The sequence below is a fragment of the Pagrus pagrus genome (assembly GCF_965226575.1).
Source record: "Pagrus pagrus genome assembly, chromosome: 4".
NCBI classification, from domain to species: domain Eukaryota; kingdom Metazoa; phylum Chordata; class Actinopteri; order Spariformes; family Sparidae; genus Pagrus; species Pagrus pagrus.
The window spans coordinates 35,802,578-35,827,999 of NC_140188.1; the positions used below are offsets into that span (position 1 = coordinate 35,802,578).

The window sequence follows — 25,422 nt, forward strand, 5'->3', positions numbered from 1 at the left end:
TTGATCCAGTTTTAATTTCTTTTAATTGTTCAGTGATTTTTGATCATGACATAATCTTTTTTCATGATGGACAAAGTCCATCTATTGAGCCATGGTGAGATTCTGTGAAAGGTGAAGCACGGTTTTGAAACGTTTAAAACTATAGTTTAGTTTTAGTGAGTTCCTGTGAATTTTCACACTTACCACTATCTACTTGGAGACAAAAGCCAGCAGTCCTGCCCCCAGGCACGCCCGCCTTTTGGAGACAACAAAACAGAGAGACATCACTTCTCTCCGAGCAGAGTTTTTAGTTTTTGTTTAGTGTTAGTTATTCTTAGTCACTCTTTCTCCTGAAACTTACTTTTGAAACTCTCGTCTTTCAATTTTTCCGCTCTTTACTTTTACTTTGAAACACGCTTCAAGACAGCGATCTCAGCAGAAGTGCTCACACGTTGATTTTTCTCATTTTTATAATTTTCGCTGTATTGATTAACTTCTTTTTATTAATTTTGTACCAGAACGAAGTTCTATTTTAATTTTATTATACAGTTAAGTATCGTAACCTGATTTAGAGGAAGTGAACTTAATTTAGATTATCTTGTATTGAGTAACAACAGAAGATCCGCCTGATCAACATATCATCCTCAGTTATTTTATCCAAGAAGTTAGATTTAGTTTACAAAGTCAGAGCCTGAGAACCACTCGAAGCAATGAAGAAGAACATCTTTATTAAAATCATCATCACGACACTACAGCAACTTGCTGTGTCCGAAACCGTGCAAGCGGTTTCCGACGAAAGACAGACTTTGACAAGCCAGACCGGCTCTGACCCCCCACGCTCTCAAGTGGTAACACCCCGCTGGGCATTGATCGTCACCGGCTTGGTACTGGACCAGCCACGCTCTTCCTAAGACATCGGACCAAGGTCCCCAACCGGCTGATACCGGACGAGCTGACACTTGGCCATTGGACCGGGACTTCCGGCTAGAGTCGCAAACCACCGGAGAGAGAGACCCACTGCCGCTGACTCCGCAATTCTGCTAAGAAAGTAGGCTCTCCATCACTCATAACAGCTGGATTCACACATGATAAATGAGTTGGTGTCTTTTGGCTTCTGATCTTTTAGTTTAAGAGAAGTTCGGTTAGGATTTTGTTAGTATTAAAATTACTCTCGTAATATTTAAATGCTTCAACCTAACTCGTGATCTCACCATCAGCCCATATTCCACTAATAACCCATTACTTAGTTATTCCACATTTCCTGTTACCTGTTGTTATTCATTCATTGCCATTTCATTTATTTCATCTGAATTATTTAGTCAATAAACCTATTTAACTGTATGTCGTTGTCTGTGCAGGTTTGTTTTTAATGTGGAGAACTGATGGAAACTGTGTAGAATTCACTACTTGAGATTGAATAAATTGATCTGAAATTGATTAGAATTAATACAAGTTAACCTTGTTTAGTCGGATTTGATTAATTACCTCCGGATTATTGAAATAGACAAAACATCGGAGGTGGTGCCCCATTAACGCGTGTTTTATTAATCGCCAGTGATAAATAAATTCCATTTATTATTAGTGTATCTCCTACAACAACTACCTGAAGCTTAATTCTGATAAAACAGAAACATTGATTATTGCGCCGGATGACAAAATCCCTCAGATCAGGCAGTACATTGGTGATGTTTTAGGCTCATCTGTTCAGTCAAGCCTCAGAAACTTGGGAGTCATTTTTGATTCCGCAATGTCGCTAGAGCAGCACTCCAGACCATTAACCAGAAACTGCTTTTTCCACATGAGGAACATTGCAAAATTGAGTGATATGGTGTCAAAAGCTGAACTTGAGATGGTTATTCATGCTTTTATTTCTTCTCGTCTAGACTACTGTAACAGTCTATTTACCTGCCTAAACAAGAAAGAGCTTAACCGTCTCCAGACTGTACAGAATGCAGCTGCACAGCTTTTAACTCACAAAAGAGCACACATCACCCCTGTTTTAGCTTCCCTGCATTGGTTACCAGTCCATTTTAGAATCAATTTTAAAATTTTGGTGCTTACTTTTAGAGCCCTTCATGGCCAAGCACCCCCTTACATCTCTGACCTGATTAAACTTCATGTACCTGCCCGTACTATGAGGTCGTCAGGTCAGAGATTGTTGGTGGTCCCTCACACCTACTTTAAGACCAGAGGTGACCGGTCCTTTCAGGCAGTGGCACCCAAACTTTGGAATGCCCTGCCTCTCTCTCTAAGATGCTCCGAATCTGTGGACTCTCTTAGGAAACAGCTAAAAACTTTTTGTTATTTAAGCAGGCTTTTAGTTAATGTCTTAAATTGTTTTATTCATTGTATTTTTATGTTTTTACTGTTGTATTTTATTTTACTGTGAAGCACTTTGTGATTTTTATCTGTGAAAAGTGCTATATAAATAAAATGAACTTACTTACTTACTTATATTTCATCCAATCTTCACCATATTTAGATGAGCTGAAAAACAAATCTGATGGACTTTTTGATATCACTTACCGTTTGTCCATAATGTCTTATCAAATGTTTGAGCGCGTGGCATGATGCACTTGAAAGGCCATAACTCTTCAATGCTTAATCTGATTTTCACCAAGTCTGGGAATGTTGTATGTACAGCCACACTGCATCAGTCTGTAAAATTTCATACAGTTCTACCCCCAGGGGGTGCTACAGTAACAACATAATGTGATATTCCTGTAATTCTGTTGCCTTTAAGAAGATGGAACTTGATACACAAGTTCTCCATGACCATGTGCATGTTGGTACCATGCTGTTGGTACGGCATGGTACCAACAGTGCCACCTTGTGGCCATTTAAAAATGCAGGCGTATCTCTTTAACTAATGATTCACTCAGATCCTATTTTGGGTTGTACCATCAGACCTCAGTTGCCAAACTGCTGTAAAATGTGATCAATTCTACCCTAACGGAACATTACAGTAACAATATGAAACAACATGATACTCCTGCAATTCTGTTGCCCTTAAGAATATGACACTTGTTACAGTTCTCCATGAGTATGTGCATGACAAATTAAAGTGCGGTACAGCACCACCTTGTAGTCATTAAAAATCTAGCTATATCTTTTCAACTTGTGAATGAGTATTAGCGGTATTGGTGGTAGCAGTATTAAAATGTTTTGTGTTCTGAGTAAACAATTTAATCTTATTTTTTTTATTTAAAAAAGAAAAACATAACATGTAGAAACAAGAAAATGCATAGCATAAATGTCCTTAAAGAACTGAACATTCCGATATTTGAATGGTTTCTGTGACACAAAGTTTGAAGGAGTGTAAACATTTTTAAAAACATATGGAAGAGTGATGGAATAGTGTGCTATGTGTTTTTCAAATTGTTTTTCTGAAAATGCATTGCAGAAAAACAATTTGATTCACCAGTAGAAAATCAGCAAACATTTCTGCAGCAATCCCACAATAAAAGAATAAAAGTGTTTGATGCCCACAGTCCCACAATTAGAAATAATGCAACAACATAAGCTGCAGCAATCCCACAATTAATAGTTAGAAGAATAAAAGACAGCTAGCTAGCGGCTAGCTAACACCCAGTGATGATACGGTTCATACACAATTGCTTTTTTTGGTCAAATCACATAGGCATAAAAAAAGAGGGGGGCACAACACCTCCACTCTACAACTCCATCCCAGGGCTTTCTGCTAATTTTTTCCCCAAGCAGCACATTCCCTTCAAAGTTGAAAAATTTAGGAGCTCTTACACATTTTCAAAAGTATATTCAAGCACTTTCTAAGCAATTTCAAAGTGAATTTCCAAGCTTTTTCAGCACCTAACAGCTTGGCAAATTGCATATCATATATTATATATAAAGTAACCTGACTGAACCTTAAATACCTAACCGTAACCTTAAAATAAATAATCAAATAAGAAATGTATTTAAAAAATCATGAATTTGCTATTTTATAGTGGAGCTAGGTCGCTGTAGAGATGTGTGCACAACAGTCTTTGTTTTCCAATTTTTTGGCCTGCCTGATTCCCATCATGTCCATTCCATTTGTCTACTACTGGAAATTAGCCAGCCTTAAGTCCAAGCTGGTTTAGTATGGCTCTCATCCCGTCTCTCCACCACCCACAGCAGCCTTTGGTCTGGTTGTTGTTGTGGTCGGAACATGCTGTGGACAGTTGTCAACAGTTGCTCTAGTTCAATCAGTTTTGGGTGGAAATGTTTTTCATCACACCTAACAGTTAACTGTGTGAACGGTTTCCATGTCTGTCAAGAATCAGAAAGATCCTTAAGAAGGTCTGGGCATGCACACAAATTAGTAGCACATTTATTTTCTTTATCAATGCAATGCATGAATGGACTTGCATTTTTATAGCATTTTTCCAGTCTACTGACTGCTCAAAGCACTTTAGTTACATTCACTCATTCACACACATTCAAGGATTCAAGGATACTCAAGGATACTTCGACATGCAGCCAGGGGAGCTGGGGATTCAAACCAGCGACCTTCCGATTGCTTGACAACCTGCTCTACCTCCTGACCTACAGCTGCCCCAAGTCATTTACTGCAGGACTCAAGCAATACTGTATATGGTATGGATGGAAACCTTTTCACAAGGAGTGATATAATTATAATTATAGCTGCTGCGCAGCAATGGGTCGGGTCCGGGCTATTTTTGGCAAATTTAGGCAATTCTGAGCAACAAACAGGAGAATAGGAAGACAAGACAGTTGACAACAATGTTCATTTTGGACCACTTGAGTATTGAACCCACAACTTCTGGAACCAAAGACTGTCATCTATCGCTCTGAGCTAATTGGCAAGTGGCAATACAACAGTGGCTTCACAAATTGAGTGAGCCATTCACTGTTGTGCAGGCAGATTTGAAACCACTGTAAAAAATTCAGTTATCAAGACAAAAATCTGAAAATACACATATTGCAGCATGGAGATGTTGGTAATTTTAAAAATGATTGATTTGCTCCATAAGTGAATAACTGGTGTTTAGCTATGTCATCATTGCATTGACTCCAGTTGTTCCCATGAAAGAAAAAATTAAAATGCTGTGAAAAATTCAGTTTTTGAGGGTCAATTTTTGATAAATCAAAGGAGGAGAGAGGAAATAGGTTTAAGAAGTTTTACAGTTTTTGAAAAAAAACTGAGTGATGTACTTAATAATTTTTAATAGTTTTAAATGTAAAAAGTTTCTTCAATATTGAGGCTACAGTTTGATGAAAGTTCTGAAGCTGTAGCAAGTATGGTTGATTTGTTATGAATTTTCAAAGGTTTGAACTTTAGATGCTTGCTGTAGCACCACCATCAGGACTATTGGCTTGAGTTTACAGCTGAGGTAATCTGGCATGAGACTGGACCTTTGTTCAAAATTTGGTTAGCTTTCGTCCATAGTCCAGTCCAAGCTATTTGTTTTTATTTAATTTAGAGGCTTGCTGTGATGCCACCGTCAGGACAATGGTCTTGTGTTTTATGTTGAGGACATCTGATATTTTGATCTGTCATCATCATCATCCTTGGTGGGTCTTGAATCCACAACCCCTGACACCAAGCACCAGCTCCTAACTCACTGAGCTAATTGGCTGGAAGTGGGGCCTGCTGTGTAGCTTCATTTGTCGACTCAGGGAGTCACTGTCTGGGCAGCTGTTGTCAAGGCAGATTTCAAAAATGGTCAAAATGTCAGAAATTCTGTTACCTGAACAAAAATCTGATAATACATAAATTGCATCTTGACAGCATGGAAATGTTGGTGATTTGTTTTTAACTTAAAGTGTTTTGCTTCATAAGAGAAAATTTAATGTTTAAAAATGCCACTCTTACATTGACTCCAGTTGTTCCCATGAGAGCAGAATTCAAAATGTTCTCAAAAATTCAGTTTTTGAGATAAAATTCTGATATTTGCCAAACTCCATCAACCATGACCGCAAAATATTCTCAATTTTTTTCAGGAAGATTGAAAATGTATTTAGCAAGAATTTGATAGTATATGTTTACAGTACTGTTTACAGTCAAACATTTTGATGCACTGTAGGCTTAATTTTTGATAGATCAAAAATCCGAGAAACAAGTTTTGTGGAGGACGGTCTGAAGATGCTCTCTAGCAAGTTTGGTGACAATTGGGCAAAAATTGTGGGAGGAGATAGGTTTTATAAGTTTTACAGGTTTTGAAAAAAACTGAGTGATGGACTTCATAATTTGTAATGAGTTTAAGTGGACTAAAGTTTCAGCAGTATTGGGGCTACAGTTTGGTGAAAGTTTCAAAACTGTAGCATGTACTGTTGATTTTGTAGGTATTTTTAAAGTTTTTAAATTTAAACGCTTATTGTGCCCCCCCCAGGAGGAATATTGACATGTCCTTGGAATTAAGTAAATCTGGCATGGGGCCGGACATTTCTGTAAAGTTTGGTGAGTTTTCGCCCATGGGAAGTATGACTTCCTCGGAAGAAGAAAGAAAGAAAGAAAGAAAGAATTCCTAGGAATACAATAGGTTCCTGGCAGCTTAGCTGCCCGGACCCAAATAATTCAGGCCTAACATCAGCCTAGGCCAATCACCACATTCACTCCTTTACACAAACACTAACTGCATTGTGTTATATTATTTTTAAGATTACTATTCATGCAGGGAAAATATATTTTAGTTTGAGTTTAAAAATAACATTCAAACACACAAAAAAAACAGCCACATGTCTCAGAGTTAGTCAAATGCACTTCAAGAATTAAAGCAATAAATAATCAAATATATCCTTATTGTTTTCAACTGGCGTTTCCTTCAGAGCTCTGACTGTAAATGAATTTACCATCAAGATGCTGTGGTAGCTGATGCTTCCATCTGACAGAGAGAGAATAGACTGTCCAGGTTATTTTCCACATTATTTCCATGGTGATGCATCTTCTGCATGATTAAGTTTTTACATCACAAAATCAATTTGGGAAATTTAGTTGTGATATGATGTGCTGAGGGCAGCTCTCTGATGATTTTTTTTTTTCTTTTTTGAAAACTACCCATGTCTCATTGGTGCTTGTGAACCTATCTCTTATTTTACATCTTTTAGCAGCACTTTGATTCGTGACTTTTCTCCTTTTGATGTGCTCTTTCCTAGTGCTTTTTTTTTTGTCTCTTTCTCTCGTTCCCCCATGAAAAAATCGACATCACAGGAGAGCTGTCATCTTTGGCGCACAATGATGAGCCCAGATGAAGAGCACTTCAAACAAGACTATCATGCCTTCTGTGCACATATAACTCACCACTAATAAGATCCTGCTTGTGATCCAGCTGACATCACCATTATTAGTTACATGCTATAAGCAGCTAGAGCAGGGGCAACCACATTGCGCATCGTGAGTGATAACACTGAAAAATTTGTCCTGTAAGTGTACTGGGCTTGGAAGGCCAATCAACAGTGGTAAAGTGGAATGGCACCATCCTGGACATCAGGGGATTGAGTGACAAATGTCACTAAATTTGGGTGGGAGGTTGCTGAAAGATGGGCTGTCATGCCCACTGTTTAAACCCATGCAGTGTCTCCTGTTAATTTCTTTGATGTCACTAGCCTAGGCATCTGGCATAGGCTACTGTATGGAGTCAGGCTGCATATGGACCTGGTGCGCTCCGAAGTGGAGCGTAATTTGATCAGGAGGGACTCCGCATAGCTGCAGGGCGAGAGCAGGCAGTTCTTGAGGCGGCTAAGGGGAAACGAGTGGATGTGGGTTCCCCGGAACTGACCCCCTTTCCACGAGAGCGGCTAAGCCTTGAGCTGGACATACTGAGGGATGTGTGTAGGGGACAAGAAGTTAGCACCATCCAGGATGTTGTGTCTGGCCCTGCCAATATCTGTCGTGGCATCCGAGCGCTCTTTCTCAGCCTTGTGCAAGCTGAAAACCTGGCTGCGCAACACCATGACGCAGGAGAGACTAACACATTTGACCATTATGAACGCTCACAGTGACCTTATGGATGAAAACGATGTCTCGACCCTCCTTAAAATCTTCATCCGTAGGTCAACTGACTTGTTTGAAGAAGGTCCACTTTTGGAAATGCATGAAAGCCCTGAGTCAGGAGCGCAGACTTTTTTTCATTCAAGGGTACAAATAATGCTGTTATGTTCCTTAAATGGCTTGATTTAGTTATCAAAGTTTCATTTTCTTAACAATAAAGATGCCGTGTTCATCCATCTAGTTCTCTTATAACTGCATGCTATTATAAAACAACTTCAAATCAAATCCTTAATCATTGATAAGTGTGCGTGCTTCCCCCGCCCCTCCCAACAGAAATCCCACCCCCCCTCTCAAAAAATAGTTCCAACGTCCATGAATGCTGTCAAAACTTTCATTTATAATTGCCAACGCAGCCTCCATAATTCTCAACCTGGAAAAAACATAAAAAACGACCCCAAATCACAGAGATGCCGATTCGCACGGGACTAATATTATCACATGACCTCTGTGTTTGGCGTAATATGGTAGGTAATTTGCGGTGGAATTTTTACTTTACAAATTACGGACATGGCAGATTCGCACGGGATTAAGATCACAGACGACCTCCGCAATTATTACAAATTACTAGAGGTCCCCAGGTAATACTAATTCCGTGCGAATAGGGCTCTAGTTGCACTGATAATTACAAGTGTCAAGGAGATTAAGTCCGCTGCTGCAGCCCATTCTAAACACATGAAGACAAGGAAGAAGAGGAGGCTGAAAGGAATAAGGAGAGAAATAATGAAGAGAGTGAAAGCAATTGAGTGCTCACAACCAATTGCGTTGTGGTTGTTGTTAATTGGAATTTATTGCTGTTTCCTGTAGGCAGGGATTTTATTTGCTAAGTATCGAATTACGTAAATGGTAAATCTACACGTTTACCTTTCAAATGTGCTAACTTTTAAAAAGATTTTTGAATTTTCACTTTTTTTCATTAAATATGGTGTTGTAATTAATGATTATGCTAATGAGAACATGGCAATGGGGCTAAAAATCTTTTCTTATATTTTACTGTATATGCAGTATGCAGTTTGTTACCATTAACATAAACTTATACTGAGAAGTCTTGAACAATGTTTGATTTTCTTCTTTATTTTACCAGAGATGAGCTAATTATTCTAATTACACTAGTTGAAATTCATCCACTAAAACCTATAGATGACATTTCAATCATAAAAGTTCAGAGGAAACACCCTTTCTGGGTCCAAGAAATTTCTAGTAAACTATAATTGGTACATACCAGCCAGATTTTTTGGCTAGTGTCATGTTAACAGTAAACAGCTGTTTTCTCTGGTTAATTTTACCATTAACACAAGAACTTTTTTTTTTGCTTTTTGAGATAACTAGGTAATATCTATATATAAAACCCTATTATACAGTAGTTCTGAATGCAAATACCACAAAAATATGATATGATCATGCTCTACTTCCCATCTTCAACTTTTCATTGCTCACCATAGATTGTGTGATACATGACTGCAAAGAACAAAACCACATGTCCAGACAGAGCAAAAGACAAAAAAGTGCAGTATAAACTTTTACATTTGCTTATACCTTGCCAATTGTCCGATATGTACTGAAAATGTTGAAAAATTAATGTTCATCATTAGAGGACAAACTTACACCAATAAATGCAGAAAAAAATAATATTCACAGAAACTATGAATAAATGCATGGTCATATTCATGAAATATTAATTCACTATACTCAAATCATTTTCTGTTTTGTTATTACTTGTCTAACTCCCTGCAACTGTTTTTATTTGTGCAACTGACTCAACTTTAGCACCAAAGGCAGAACAGACCTGCAGCACTGAATGAAAAAAAGACCAGGCTAATATTGCCTATTCCTGAACAAACATGTGGTCTTTCTCTTCATGTATAAGACCACGTTAACTTATTTTTTATTTTACAGATGTAACTGTAACTAACCTATCAGAGTGATTTATAACAATCATGATATAAATATAAGATATTTATTAATAGTAACAATGCCCACCCCTGTATTTTAGCCTAATGGGAACAGTTGAAATGGTCACCTCTCTTTACAAAACCATCAAAGTCAAGCGTCAAGTCTGATGTTGAAATGTGCAGCACAGAGGTGTTTATCAGTCAGTCATGATCTGAACAAAGCAAGCATTCTCTGTGCTTGCCTGTGCAGGTTTGGAAACTGTGTTTCCTTCAGTGAGAAGTAGAAGTTGTCCAGTGTGGATGTAGTGAACTTTTCTCTGTATGTAAATCAGTTCTAGTAGTACATCCAGGGGCGAATGATATGGGGAGATGACAGCAGCACCAGTTCTCCTTCAATTTTAGCAAAGTCAGAGAAACGGCGGTTGAACTCTGTGTGGAGGTCTGTGAGAGTAGTGGCGTATCTGTCGGTGTGGCAGGGTGGCATATCTAGGGTAGCCAGCATTGGAAAATGTGTGACGCACTTGTTGGTCAGTTGTCTGGAAAATAGGGCACTCCCCAGAAATGTCTCTATCTCCCTTTCAACTCCCACACCCAGCGAAACACCTTCCCAAGGCTCAGCCAGAGAACATTTGAGTGGTACAGCACATCAGTGTGTTCTGTCTCACTTTCCTCCAGTAATTGGATGAATTTGCAATGGTTTAAAGGAATAGTTCACTCAAACAAAATTCAGTCATTATCAACTCACCCACATGCTGGTGATAAGTCCGGTCTAGTTTCTTATTCCTCAAAGTGCAGCTGGAGACCGGCGGGGGTACTCTCCGGCAACGATAATCCATACAACGAGCTTAAGTGGCGCCCGGGAGAAAATGTCCATAAAACTACACAAAAACTTCATAATATTTCTCCATACTGCTCATCCGCTGCAATCCAAGTGTCCTGAAGTGGCGACGTCCAGAGTTTACTCAAAACGACGTCATTTAGTACATTTTTCTAGCCTAAACAGTCACTATGCTATGTTTACATGGAGGCACGCTCCGCGTTCACGCGAGTCTCCCTCACAGCGTTTGCACTACGGAAGCCGTGCCGGACAAGATGAACGAGACTCGCGATAGATACACACCGGTATTTACATGCTGCTGTGAGTTTCAAAGTTTCAAATCACCAGTGCAGCAGATCCCCCTTGTGTTTGTGTGTCACTCGGTGGCTCACAGCAGCATGTAACTCCAGCTGCACTTTGAGGAAAAAGAAACTACACCGGACTTATCACCAGCATGTGGGTGAGTCGATAATGACTGAATTTTGTTTTAGAGTGAACTATTCCTTTAAGCCCACAGGCCCGGATAGAGTTTACAAGTTCCACCACCGTCTTGGCAACATGATCAAGTTGCAACACAGATTTACACAGGGATTCCTGGTGAATGATGCAGTATAGGAATATCAAATCTAAGTTAGGGCTGTCCTCTCTTACGCTGTCCTGTATCCTGCACTAAGCCCAACATTCTTTCGGGAAGGTTTGGAGATCCATCCATTCAGCAATTTAGTTCAGTCTCTCCAGGCATCCTGACACTAATTTGTACAGGTTCGATCCCCGTGGTGTCCCCATCATAGACTCCATGGCAAGAATCTCCTCCACCATTTCAAACCTGTCATTGATCCCTCGAATGAAAATAAGTAGCTGGGCAGTATGTTTAATATCTGTTCTCTCATCCAGCGCATTGGAAAAATATGTAAAGTCAGCTGCCTTTTTTGACAATTCAGCAGACAAATCTTCATCAATTCTTCCTGCGAAATGACTTTTTTGTTCACTCACGAGACAGACCAGTGAACAAAAGTCAACTCGAGACCTATTGTCCAATCGAAATGTAGACAGCACCCTCTGTTTATCAAGCTAAATAGCAATGCAGATTCACTGTAGTTGTAAGCCTCAAGATTCATTAAGATGCTGCCCCTAATTGATTTTTTTGGAGATTGTTTTATTATTGATTATTATTAATTATTAATTCATTATTATTGTTTTGAGGACTTGGCGGGCCAGATTGGGTTGGTCCGCAGGCCAGAACCAGTTCCTGGGCTGTATTTTGCCCATGTGTGCCTTAATCCATAACACTACAATAGCATTGTGAGATTTTCCTGACCCTCTTCCCTAATTTTTTTTCTAGCTACATCAGCAAGGCTTTCTATTATGAAATGTACCTCAAAAGTGTGCTACCTTAAAAATATTATGGACACAATGCCCAAATTTCTGTAATATGCCATCATGAAAGCGTAAAATGCGATGAAAAGACTTTGTTTACCTTGTTTTTAAACTCCAGGGTTTTCTCAATGCAGATAAGCTCCTCTGTGCGACTCATTTTTCGCACCCCCTCGTTACACTCTTTTACAATCTAAGGAAGACATAAAAATAGCATCAGTCCATAACTTCAGAACATCATATTATTTTCTCTTCTTTTTAAATGTTGCTTTTGTAGATACAAGCTTCATGGATACCATACAGAGAGCTGATTACTGATCTGCAGCTACCCAGGAATATATAGTATATGAAACTGATGTATGTATGTATGCTGGAATTCCTTTAAATACTCTGCTTGGCTCCCATTGTTATGGAATGTGTAAAAATCTTTGTTTTTTCAATATAAAACTGGTTAAAACAATCTGACTGAAAAATGATATAATAGAAATCACATATTGCTGCTTTCTAATTTTTTGTTTATTTTAATAAAAACTAGATCAACTTCTCAAACACAGTTTCATGGCTGCACTTGTAATTGATTCCAGGGAGCTGGGCTCAATATAACCAGGTAAGATTTATCTTAGATTATCCTAAAAAGGATCCAAAGGATGCTGATGGTTGAGGTTCCATGGTCCACCATAACCACAGGCATAAATAAATCATGCATATAATAATAAAACATGTATGATATGGCAAACCAAGCACAAGTTATATAAAATGTGCAACATTTACAAAACACTCCTGACATAATTTTATAATCCTAAACTGCAATAACTGCATTACACCCCATTTAAGTAAGAAGATGATGAAACTGCCCTCTAGCAGCCGGTTGTCGGAGGTACAGGCAGTGGCAACTGGTCTCTTTGATTCTCAACGATAGAAAACAAAACAAACAACAAAGCAAATATGATATTATGATCAGCTACTCTTTTGCTACTATTTTTTTTCTATTAATTTCTGAGTGGAAGGATGTCCTGACTGAGTCTTCATACAAGAGAAAGGTGTTTGTTATAAACTCTCCTCAACAGTGTGCTCTGCATGAGAGCATAAGTTTATTACGTTTATTTATTTCTTCACAAAAAAAATTAAATAAGGAAGTTTAACTAGGATACCAAATTTGTATCAAATCTGTACCTAAAAGGGGCAAGGAGCTCTTGATCGTACAGTGCTTTGCAAAACAAAGTTACAAAGTGTTTATATATAAGATCAAACTAAGAAAATGATGTATTGATGCAAATAAGAACAAGCAATCAAAATACAAAAAGTCATAACCCCCCAAACAACAATAAAAATACAGAGATACATCCTCATAATAACAGAATAACAACTATGTTGACGATGGCTTGTGTGCTACAGTTAATAAGAGCCTTTTGTGAAAAAACGCGTTTTGAGGAGTGATTTTATAGGTGCTGCTACAGGCCTCAGATCCTCAGGGATGGAGAACCAGGGCTGAAGGGCCTTAATTGCAAAAGCCCAGTCACCACATTGGTCTAATCATCATCATTTCAATACCAGCCTTACAACTGCCTTACTGCCTGTTTTAGCCCAACCTTGGCACAGCCCCCTGACTGATGCTCACCTGTTCCAGTTGCTGGTGTGCTTTTATAGCATTTGCTTCCCTCTCTGACTTTTCCTCTGCTTTTTTCAGGATATTCTATCAAATGAAGAAATTAAGTCAAGTTCAAATAACAAAAAGCCTTGTTATTACATTAGCAAAAAATCCCCATTCATCACTGCAACTTATTCTAAGTATATCAAACACTGTTGCATCTTGCCATGTTACTGTACAGTATCCATTTGTGTCAGTTTAGTTTAGTTGGCACACTCACTTGTACTAGCAGCTTGAGCCTTGTGATTCTCTGGAAAGGAAGGATTAGGAATGAGGTGAAGGACAAGCCCCTGACACACGGATGGTTCTCCAGTACAGCCATGGCCTCTCGAAATGCCTGATTTCCCTCTCTGCATAGTCATGTTGAGACAAAACAATGCTTAGTTTATTATGACTGTCTCTCTTTGTCTCTCTCTCTCATTCAATGCAGTGATGACACAGAAAAAGAAAAAAAACTGACCTAACTTCATTAGGTTTCTGCTGGTCATACATTGTTACAGATCACAGTGTCTGTGTTGAGGGCTCTAGAGTTTCATTTTATTAAGGTTACAATTAAAGAGGTCATATTATGCAAATGTTATTGCAATTATTTATTTTATCTTTTATCTTTTATTTGGGGGACCTAGTAAAATAGGTTTACAAACTAATTTTCAAAAAACACATTTTTCTCATGTGGTGCATTGCTGCAGCTTCCCTTTTCACACTGTGTCTTGAACACTCTGTTTTAGCTACGGAGTGACCGCCGTTCAATCTTCGGTGAGAGCTGCACATGCGCATTACTTAACGGGCAGGATGCATCCAATCAGAGGCAGAGTAGGGTGGGTCATGTCGAACAAGGTAGTGTGGTCCAAAATAACACAACTACAGCTGGTAACCATGGCTGCTACAGCTGCACATGTTGGTGCCCGATTCTGATACCGAAACACAGGCAGAACAAATCAAACTACCTTCGCAACCAAGACTGGACTTATATAACGCCTGTTAGACGCACATAAGTTACAGAAGAAATGGCTTGACTCCAAACAAGGCATTTCAGGAAGCGCAGGAGCAGTGTTTTCTGTCGAAGAGAGTAATTTCCTTTGGCATGGACTTGGTGTGGCAAGAATCCCAAAAGCATAATATGACCTCTTTAAGTTCACTCAACTAGAAAATGCATTTCCTGCTGAAAATGCAGTATGAATGCTGAAATTATGGCCTTTTCATTTGTGATAAGCCAAGAAAGAGTGATAGGAAATAGGAAGAGAGAGAGTGTGGGGATGACATGCAGCCAAGAACCACTGGGTGGATTCAAAGCCTCGGCCACTGTGGTAAGAACATATTGTTTGTATGGGTCATACAATCTACCAATTGAGCTACTGGGACAATTCTAAGATGTGGAACTTTTCAACATCTGATGTCTGTCAAACTAGCACAGAGATTTTGACACAGTTTCATCATTTTTCCGGCAATTAACTTGTCACCAGTACTCTAACTACTTGATGAGGGACAACCCTGGCACAACTTGAGGCATAACATCTATAAAGCAAAGAGATTCTAATTGTTCAACATATTTGAAAAAACATTCAGACACTAATACACGTGTGATCAATCATCCAAACATCCATCTGTATGTATGTATGACATTTGGAAATATGTTTTTTTTAAAAATCATTAAGGGGTAAGGAATTGAACCCCTGATCATGGGATCATGAGCCATTTGCTTTACCCCCCACGGATCAGTAGTTTATCATTGTAGTTGCAGTCACCTTGAATTTACCCTCCCAACCAAAAGGCTGTCAGCTGAATTTCAGCCATTTCCCTGTCAATTTCCAGCCACTTGAAGTCCCCATGATGGTGCCACCCTCACAAAAACATATACAGGATATATACCCTGTAAACATAAACCTTATTCTTCTACTCTGGACCAATAAACACTCCCGCTGATGAATGACGCACTACAGGTTGTTCGGGGCTTGACTTTATGCTTTGAAGCAGGAAACAGTAAAGTTGCCAGCTGATATTAAAAAAATACCATTGTACTACAGCTAAACAGTCCACTACACAATATTTATGACATTTTAGGAGAGAAATAGATAATGAACAGAATCATGGTTCATATTTGCTCATCACTGCCTTGTTCTATAGTTTGCTCAGATTTTTTTTGTTTCCATTTTCACAGTACATAAACAATATGGCAGGGACTCCTATTTCATGATCTTTCTTTGTTGTAGCTAACTTGTACACTAAAATGTGTTTTTTACTGCACCTCCAACAAGAAATGGGCAGTGTAGTGTAGGAACACATGGCCATCGCCTCTGCATTTCATTGAGGTTGTGTTTCTTGCATTAAATTACTCCTTTCATCTGCAAGCTGACTGTTGTCAGGAAAGAGGCCCTTGGAGCCTCTCCCCGCTTCACCTGGTAAGGAGGACGTTGTCGCCTCCTGATGGTGAGTCCTGGTACGAGTGGGGCAGACTTTCAGGAAATCTTTTGTTTAATATGATCTTTTTTTTAATTACTAGTAAGTGTCTCTGATATGTCTTTTTAAACAAGTATTAAGCTAGAACTACTGTAGAAGAAATATGTATAAGTGGTTTCTGTATAAGTGATTCTACTGTATAATCAAGTGTGTTTTTATGTTTTGATCAAGTTTTAATTCCTTTGAATGTTAAGTGATTTTAATCATGTCATATTATTTCATGTTGGACAAAGTCCACCTATTTAGCCATGGTGAAATTCTGGGAAATGCGAAACACGATCTCGAAACATTAAAAACAATAGTTTAGTTTAGTTTAGACTTATAATATCGTCTAAAGCGTGAACACTGTCAGCCTGCCCCTTTAGTCCCGCCTGCCAGCCGGGATAACAAAACAGAGAGACATCCCTCTCACTCACTCTCTTACTCTTAAAGCTCTTACTCTTAAAACTCTTTCTCTTGAAACTTCCTCTCTTCTTTTTAACTTTTCAACTCTTTACTTTACTTCACTTTGCGACATGCTCCAAGACAGCAATCTCCGCAGAATTGAGCACGTGTTGATTTTTCTCATTTTTATAATTTGGGGTATTGACTCACTTTCTTTAAGTGCTTTCACTTTTGTTAAATGCTAACAGAACAAAGTTCTGCTTTGATTTTTTTATATATATATATGTCGTTGGGTATCACAACCTGACTCAGAGGAAGTGAATTTAATCTAATTTATCTTGTATTAAGTAACAACGGAAGATCCGCCCCGCCAGCGTTTCATCCTTCATTTATTTTATTCAAGAAAGTTGAATTAATTATGAATCAGAGCTTAAGAACCACCACTCGAAGCAACAAAGAAGAACATTTTTATTAAGATCATCATCACTGATAAAGCAGTAACCCCAGGTGTATTAAGCAACGTAGAACTTGGGAAGAAAAATACCACCACAGCAGAATTTGTTGAAAATTAGTTTTAGTAGGCTAATGTAGTCAGAGATGCCAACAACACGCACACTTCACATGAACAACAGTGAATGAACCAATAAAAAAACATAAATCGCTCGTGCGTTAATTAATGCGCTCTAGGCTTATTAAACATTTGAAAAGCAACAGTCATTTACGGGCATTAATATGGAGACAGTTCCTGCTCGGCTTGTCCAATCACGGTCAGGGAGCAGAGAGGATATCTCTTCCCTTTTACCCAGCAGTGGAAGAAGCAGACTCAGGTTCTTGGACTCAGACAGCAGCTTTATTTTTACGAAACTATATATGAACACTTACACACAGATACACTTTTTCCTCTCGACTGCTTCTACTCTCGCTCGCTCACCTCTTTCGACCACACATACACACACACACACACACACCGCTCTCGCTCTTAAAAGGACACACACCGATCTCATAACATGTAGCTCAGTAGAATTTATTGAAACACCCATAAAGTAGACTATTTAGTTTGGTTTATCTGCACTAAAAAGGTTGGGAAACGATGAAAGTTTAAAATGTAGAGTTCAAATGAACATTCTCCCAGCGCCCCCCACAATATTTAGAACGCCCCCTGGGGGGCGGTACCGCTCCCGTTGAGAAACCCTAGTTTACATCAATGGCTTTGGATTTATCACATTACTACAGTATGAAGTTCCCTCTCCTGCAGTGGGCCTAACACACACGGAATCCTGAAAAGCCCCTGCCCAGCAGATAACACACAGGATCAGAAATCTGCATGCATACCAAGTTGACTGGACATCAAATGCTTCTACTTTGCAGCACACGTTGAATTCATTATAAAATGTAACTGATTTAGTCATTTGCCATCTTGTTCATCACATTCAGTCAAAATTCTTATTCATGGTAAAGAAGTGACAATACTGCCATCTACTGATCATGTATGGTTTATTGTTTCTATTTTAATATGTATTGAGATTAAGTTACAAGGCCAAACCTTATTACAATTAGCAAAGAAAATCTGCATTTATGTATTTTAATGTTCAGTTACTTAGCAGTAGAGTTAATAATAACTATTATTATTATATATAATTTACTCTTTTACTGTAACAGTGATGAACAGTGAATGAGGGTTAGGGTTAAGTTTCTGCCTGATAAATTGCCTAAAAAGAAGAAACCACTAATTAATTTATCTGTTCCTTTTCTTTTACACTGTCAGTATAACATATTGATTATTTTAATATTTTAATGGATCCTGGTGGATGTCATATATAGACGTAAAACCTGTTTTAATTATTTAAAGTTTCGAAGTTACAGTCTCAAACAAAGAAAGGACAGGAAAAGTCCTGATTGGTTGAACGACCGCAAACACACCCTGAATCCTCCAAGATAAAAAAATAGAACTGTGGGTTTTGCTCTCTTCTTATCTTGCTCTTATTGTATTTACTACTCTTAGCTTTTACTTGTTTATTCCATGCTATCTTGTGTTTGTTCGCCGCTCACGTTCATATATTTCTTTGCTTTTTTTACTTTTGTGTGTGAGTTTTTATTCTTATTTTTGTAGCCAAGCAGTGGCGAGGCTAGCCCTTTTTTGGGGGGGCTCAAGCCCATCCAAAACTTGCCTTAGCCCATCCAATCGTTTAGTCCTCAAAATTTTCACAAACCTGTTTTGTTTGCTGTGGAAGAAAATGGTAACAGGTTCAAATGGGCCAGTAAAATCAAGCACAACCTCCCTGCATGAATCTCTTGCCTCTGATTGGTGGGTGGGCACCTCCTGTTTTACAAAACAAAAAATGCAGCCCGAGCACACCAAACGTGGTTCCTAGAGGCAGAGCAGAATCACATAACTTGCGGTGCAGCTACCATACGAAACTAATGACCAGGTAATGCTTCATTTTAGAACCTTGACATAATCTGTCAGATGTCTATTAAACGGCAGTTGACCACACTACGATTTTATCAATGCCTCTTCTTGAATTGCGTTACGTTTAAGTTTGCAGAATAGGCTTGTAATGATGCGTAGCATGATAAGCTAGGGCGCTAGGAGCTAGCTCTAGCTATTCAATTGCAAAGAGTTGACTTGTTGGTGAAGCATTGTGGCAATAGGAGTAGCAGCTATAGTGCTAGTAGACTAAACATAGTGCTAGCGCTTCAATGACATGAATCTTCTTTTTTTTACACTACATAAGCCTGCTTTTCATACTGGCTGTTGATAGAAAGGGGATTCATGGTCGCTATACTGTAGGATAGAGCTACCATCTTAAACACTGGAACAGTAAGCCCTTTGCAAATGTCTGCTTTTCCATAGATGGACATCTTTTTTTAACAGAAAACAGCCAGGTGCAGGTGAGAGAATGTAAATCCATGCCATTGAGTAGTATTTAATAGATGAATACATGTTAATGAGTTAGCATTTATTTCTTTGTTGTTTAGTTGTTATACTGTATTACTTTTCTTATTGGTGGACAGTACAACGAGAGGGAGATGAGGATAGAGAGAGAGAAAAGGAGAGAGAGCAAGATGAAACAGGTGAGAATACGAACAGGTAGTCAAGAAGACCATAACAATAAGCATCTTTTTGGCCACATTAATTGCATTTGCCCATATTTATTAACTCAATCTTTTAAAACTGCTCTGTTCCACTGCCCACCCATTTGCTGTATTTACCTCAGAAATTGGCCCACTGGGCTTGTTTGCTTTATGTATTAATTTAAAGATTTATAACTACTTCCTTACAAAACGTTTGTATGTATGTAAAGAGGGAGAGAGGAGGATGGAGAGAGGACACACAGAGGGTGCAAGACCTGGAAGAAGCAGGTAAGAAAAGGGCATTGATTGTTATAGGGGCAAACCACCTCACTAATTACATATAAAAAGAAAGTACATTATATTTCAAGTAATTTCATGGATGACTTTTTAATCTCTCTTTAAATATTTATATATTTTTTCTGAAAATGTAAGTTTATACAAACAATATTCCAATATCAATATCAACAATTTGTTTTGAAGTTCATATTTTATTTTGTCTTCAAATTTTTACCATCCATTTTCCATATTTACCATGTGTATTTTACATTGAAAACCAATGTGTTTCAGTTCTGTGTAAATATGATACAGAAATACTGTACTGTCCATGGCATGGAGGAAGGTGGTTCATGTCTCAATGCATATTAAATCCCATTTAGAGGGCATAGGCTTTTAAAAATAGCCCAAAATAGGCTATAGTTCAAGATGATCTTTTATCCCTTAATAGGCCAAAAAAGCTGAGACACAATGTTATACACAGACAGCTGTGGTCAATTGAGCCTTCTCCTCAGTTTACATTAACTAATTTTTGGAGAAAAGTTGATCATTGTTCATCCTTAATCATTACTGTTATCATAGGTTTAGGAAGATATTAGACTCTCATCCGGTGAAATGACTGATTTAGTGGGGGGATTGTATGTCAGTGGAACGTGTACATAGATCATGGTTGGATAATCAAAGATTCTTGCTTTTATGAAAAATCTTAGCCTTTTCTAAGAAATTTTAAAACAGGATTAAATTCGGTAGCCTCATCATTCCTCATCAAGAGCGGATGTCAGCTGCTTCCTGGGGGCTGAGCCCCCCCAAAGGTCAGATCCTAGAATCGCCCCTGTAGCCAAATATTAACAGCTTGCGCATTACATACACCAAATTGATTCAGCATCCTTGTGAATAATAAAACAGACTGTATATCTTTGTGTGTACCTTAAGTACATCAGGGAGAGAAACAGAGAGATAAGTTGTTGAAGGTTACACATCCTGCTCAAAGCTACAGCTGTAACATGCATGTTGGTATTTACTTAACATACTACTACTTACAGTAGGTACTACTTCAAAGTGGCCATTTCACTCGCGGGGAGCGAGAAATGTCAGTGACAACTGTAGCCACTACGTGGAAGCATAGTACTGAATTGCAGCTGAAACGATTTTGGGACAATTCCACATTTGACCACAATGTAGCTGCAATGGAGAGTGGCGCTGTTTTAGGCTACAGATAGAGTGAATGGAGAGGGGGACTGCTAAACCGTATCAGATTGATTCAGACTGATTGTTTCACAGCGGTGGGACACCTCAGTTATCTGGGTGACCTTGGATAATCACTTGTGCTTTCTTTCTTTTACAGTAGAGCTAAACTACATTAGTCGTTTTTTAAGGAACATTTGTTTACTGGTAAAATTGCCGACCTGAATTATTGTCCCAGTCCGCCCCCGTGAGCCTATATCATGGCCTGACTGGATGTTGCTTGAATATAAGAATAGCCAATAAAAATATCTGATACCCTAAAGACATCTGAGGTTGTGATTTTGCTCGCTCGCTGCAGCCACGGCTAATAAGTGGAGGCAGAAACAATTACGCACAGCCTACAGAAGTTTCAACGTCCATATAAGCATTTAAGAAATGATTCTTATCAGTTCCATAATTCAGAGAGGATTTTTACTCAACGAAAAAATGTATAAAGATCAGCTTTTAGGTTGAAGACACGACAGCAGCACGTATGTCCAGACGCTGGTGTGTGTTATGACTGACGTATAGCTCCCCTGGTAGAGCAGCTCCCTCAGTAAGCAGAATCTGCTGCTGGTATGAGTTCGAATCTCAGTTTAGGCTGTAACTTTAGTTAATGTGTTTTCTTTTCTCATCATCATTATGATCACATATAGCTCCAAGTTTGAGCAAATAAATGAGCAAATGAGCATTAATTCTCCGCCGGCCGCGGCACCAGCTTTCCTGCTTGTGTACATAAAATACATTAAATTCTGACATGGCGCAGGAGAATCGGTGTCACAGCTGCCACACTCCGTGACACCGATGCCTTGCTGAGGCCAGTGCCATCCCCCACCACCTCCAGGAAGCTCCCCACTGCGTAAAAAACGCAGCGCAGCCAGGAGCTGCACCTCCGGGCCGAGGGCAAAATTGCAGCTGTTGCTCTCTGGATGTGTGGAGACACCGAGTGATCAGCCGTTGGATCTCTGCACGGGGCAGCCGGTACTTTGCCTGGACAGCCCGGTCTGACAGCACGTCCAGTGCGGAGAAGTGCTGACGCACGTATGCATTTATGTAAACCGTCTGGCTTCGCGCACGGCGACGCTGTTGGTTCGCAGCGAGAATGTGCTGTATTGTAGCCATCGTTTCTCACACGCGCGGACTTTGGCAACGCATTTATATAGGGTAGCAGGTGAAGCCTCTCTGGATGAGGTTCAGCTGAGTTTAATTACATCTGTTTCCTTGATGTCTGTGAAATGCCACAGGGTTGTTGTATTTTTATGTAGTACTATAAACTCATATGCAGATGTGTGTGAAAAACTTAAACGTGTAATTCAATAACAAGGTTTTTTCTTCTTCTTCTATTAACCTATGTTTCTTGCGCCAGTGGTCTGCAGCCATGAGCGCATTTCAACATTGAGCATTGTTTTATTATTTCGAAAAGTGGAGGATGTAAATTTCCCTGACGCGGCTTGATCACTGAGCATCTGGTCGCTAAGAAGGCTGTTAAGAGTGGGTCAGCTCGATCTTACATTTCCTTCTTAGTGAAAGATCTTCTTAAGCTAAGAGCGACTCTGGGAAACACATCCTTCTTTCACAGCGTTCTTAAGAGCGCTCCTAAGAAGATCTTAGCACTTACGAGCTTCTTAACGAATCTGGGAAACGCGGCCATTGGCAGGGCCAGACACAGCTTAATGAGCTTCTCCACCTCCGAATGCAGGATGGACACATCCTGGATGGTGCTCACTTCTCGTCCCCTACACACATTCCTCAGTATGGGGGAATGCAAATGTTAAGGCATCTGGAACAAGTTCGCTTAACTGGAAAGACCACATCCATCCCCCACACTTTTGAAAAGCTTGCTACGCCAGCGCCCCCACCCCCACCCCCGCGCGCTGAGGACAGCAAAGAGGTCTGCAACAAATACATTGATCACTTGGCCAAGGGATCTCCTCCTGCAGGGAGACTGCTTCAGGGACTCAGTCCGCTTTAAATAACCTTCTGTATATCCGACTACTGTGAAGCTGCTGATTATGTATTTCAATAAAGCGAGAGAAAACTGTCTGACATGACGTGGCGTCGTTCTTCTTTCTATAGGCTAAGCCTGTTGTAGAAAATATAAGGAATAGAAAGCACAAATATTTGTGTTAAATTCTGACACCACAACTGAAAGAAAGAAAGCCGGTCATAGACGTCGGAACTCACGCACCCCATCAGCCTCCCTACCCACGGGAAGATACGAGAAGTAAGCACCATCCAGGATGTGCATATGGACCTGGTGCGCTCCGAGGCGGAGCGGCGTTTTGATCAGGAAGGACTCCGCATAGCTGCAGGGCGAGAGCAGGCAGTTCTTGAGGCGGCTCAGGGGAAACGAGTGGATGTGGGTTCCTCGGAACTGACCCCCTTTCCACGAGAGAGGTGGAGAAGCTCATTAAGCTGTGCCTGGCCCTGCCAATATCTGTCGCGGCATCCGAGCGCACTTTCTCAGCCTTGCACAGGCTGAAAACCTGGCTGCGCACCATGACGCAGGAGAGACTAACACATTTGACCGTTATGAACGTTCACAGTGACCTTATGGATGAAAGCGATGTCTCGACCCTGCTTAAAATCTTCATCAGTGGGTCAACTGAGAGAAGGTCCACTTTTGGAAATGCATGAAAGCCCAGAGTCAGGAGCGCAGACTTTTCTTTTTTTCATTCAAGGGTACAAATAATGCCGTTATGTTCCTTAAATGGCTTGATTTAGTGATCAAAGTTTCATTTTCTTAACAATAAAGATGCCGTGTCCATCCATTTTAGTTCTCTTATAACTGCACGCCATTATAAAATAACTTCAAATCAAATCCTTAATCATTGATAAGTGTGCGTGCTTCCCCCGCCCCCCCTCTCAGAAAATAGTTCCGACGTCCATGAAGCCGGTGAATCAGATCAATAGAACGTTTTTTTTCTGGTTATCATCTATTGATATTCGGTACGCTACAGTTGTGGTGTCAGAATTTAATGTATTTTATGTACACAAGCAGGAAAGCTGGTGCCGCGGCCGGCGGAGAATTAATGCTCATTTGCTCATTTATTTGCGCAAACTTGGAGCTATATGTGATCATAATGATGATGAGAAAAGAAAACACATTAACTAAAGTTACAGCCTAAACTGAGATTCGAACTCGTATCAGCGAGTTCGAATCTCTATTTAATTTTGAAACTACCAACAGGTCTCAGAGGTCCCCAGAGGTAGGATTTTCTGCCATTGGAGGTACCTGCTCTCTGCAACGTGTGGGAACGTCACATTCTCACTCAAGGTGTGGTTAACTATGAATATAATGCATACCACATGCCTATCAGTCACATGTCATGATCAACAAACCTGTTCTCCACTGGAAAGAGACAATGTCCACAGGCATAAAAACAGCATTGTGGTAGAGATGACGCCTATTATTTTTTGTTCACAGTTCCTCTCTCTCCAAGCATGTAATTGTCATCAGTAATCAAGCAGGCCACAAAACTGTTCTGAGCAGAGACAATGTATTATTTACTGATTTTTAAAAGACAAAAATTATGTCCAATATCCAAAATGACTATTTGATACATTTTCTTTCTTCAACAAGAAATAGCTGCTTGAGTCATGCACCACTCCACACACTCCACCAGTGTATGCAGAAGTCTACATTATGACAGATGTATTAAGAAATAGGTACTCACAAAATGCGTCTGTAGTTTTTCTCCTGGTACACCTGGTTAATGACATATTTGATGAAGACATTGAAGTGTTCCACAGCGTGGTAGTGGACAATGTCACACACATCAGAAATCAAAATAGACTTCTCAATTCGGTGCTCAAGATCCATCAGGAACCTAAAAATATGAAGAGACAATTAGTATTTTCCTGCTTTATGCGTTGCAGGCATCAAATTGGTAATGAGCATTTTTTTTACATAAAAACAATACATTTACAAGTTTGAACCATAAATATATAAATATAAATATTTGAAATCATAGGCTAATCCAACTTCTTTTCATTTTAACTGGTAACTCATAATGTGACATAATATGGCCCCTGCATGCCTGCAATGTCTACAATGTCTGGGTCTGCTCCTGATGAGTTGGCGATGAGATGGTGTCCTGGGGGATCTGTTCCCAGACTGGATGAGGGCATCAGTGAACTCCTGGACAGTCTGTGGCAGTCAGATGCACCGATACATAATGTCCCGTCGGTGCTCAATTGGATTTAGGTCAGGGTTACGAGAGGGCCAGTCAATGGCATCCATGCCTTCGTCATCTAGAAACTGCCAACACACTGCCATTGTCCTGCACCA

General features: G+C 39.6%; 1 protein-coding gene across 3 annotated transcripts in view; it reads right to left on the reverse strand.

Annotated features, from left to right (window-relative positions):
- ngef (neuronal guanine nucleotide exchange factor) overlaps positions 1 to 25,422 on the reverse strand; it is a gene marked incomplete at its 5' end in the record, with an annotated part of 159,513 nt that overhangs the window by 38,221 nt on the left and 95,870 nt on the right. For 2 of the 3 annotated variants that reach the window (XM_084350029.1, XM_084350030.1), the window contains 4 exons: positions 12,174 to 12,263; positions 13,689 to 13,763; positions 13,939 to 14,068; positions 24,809 to 24,961. In XM_084350029.1, the coding sequence (XP_084206155.1) occupies positions 12,174 to 12,263; positions 13,689 to 13,763; positions 13,939 to 14,068; positions 24,809 to 24,961 (448 nt within the window). The remainder of the gene's footprint in view (positions 1 to 12,173; positions 12,264 to 13,688; positions 13,764 to 13,938; positions 14,069 to 24,808; positions 24,962 to 25,422) is intronic. The other variant, XM_084350031.1, reaches the window with a different exon arrangement.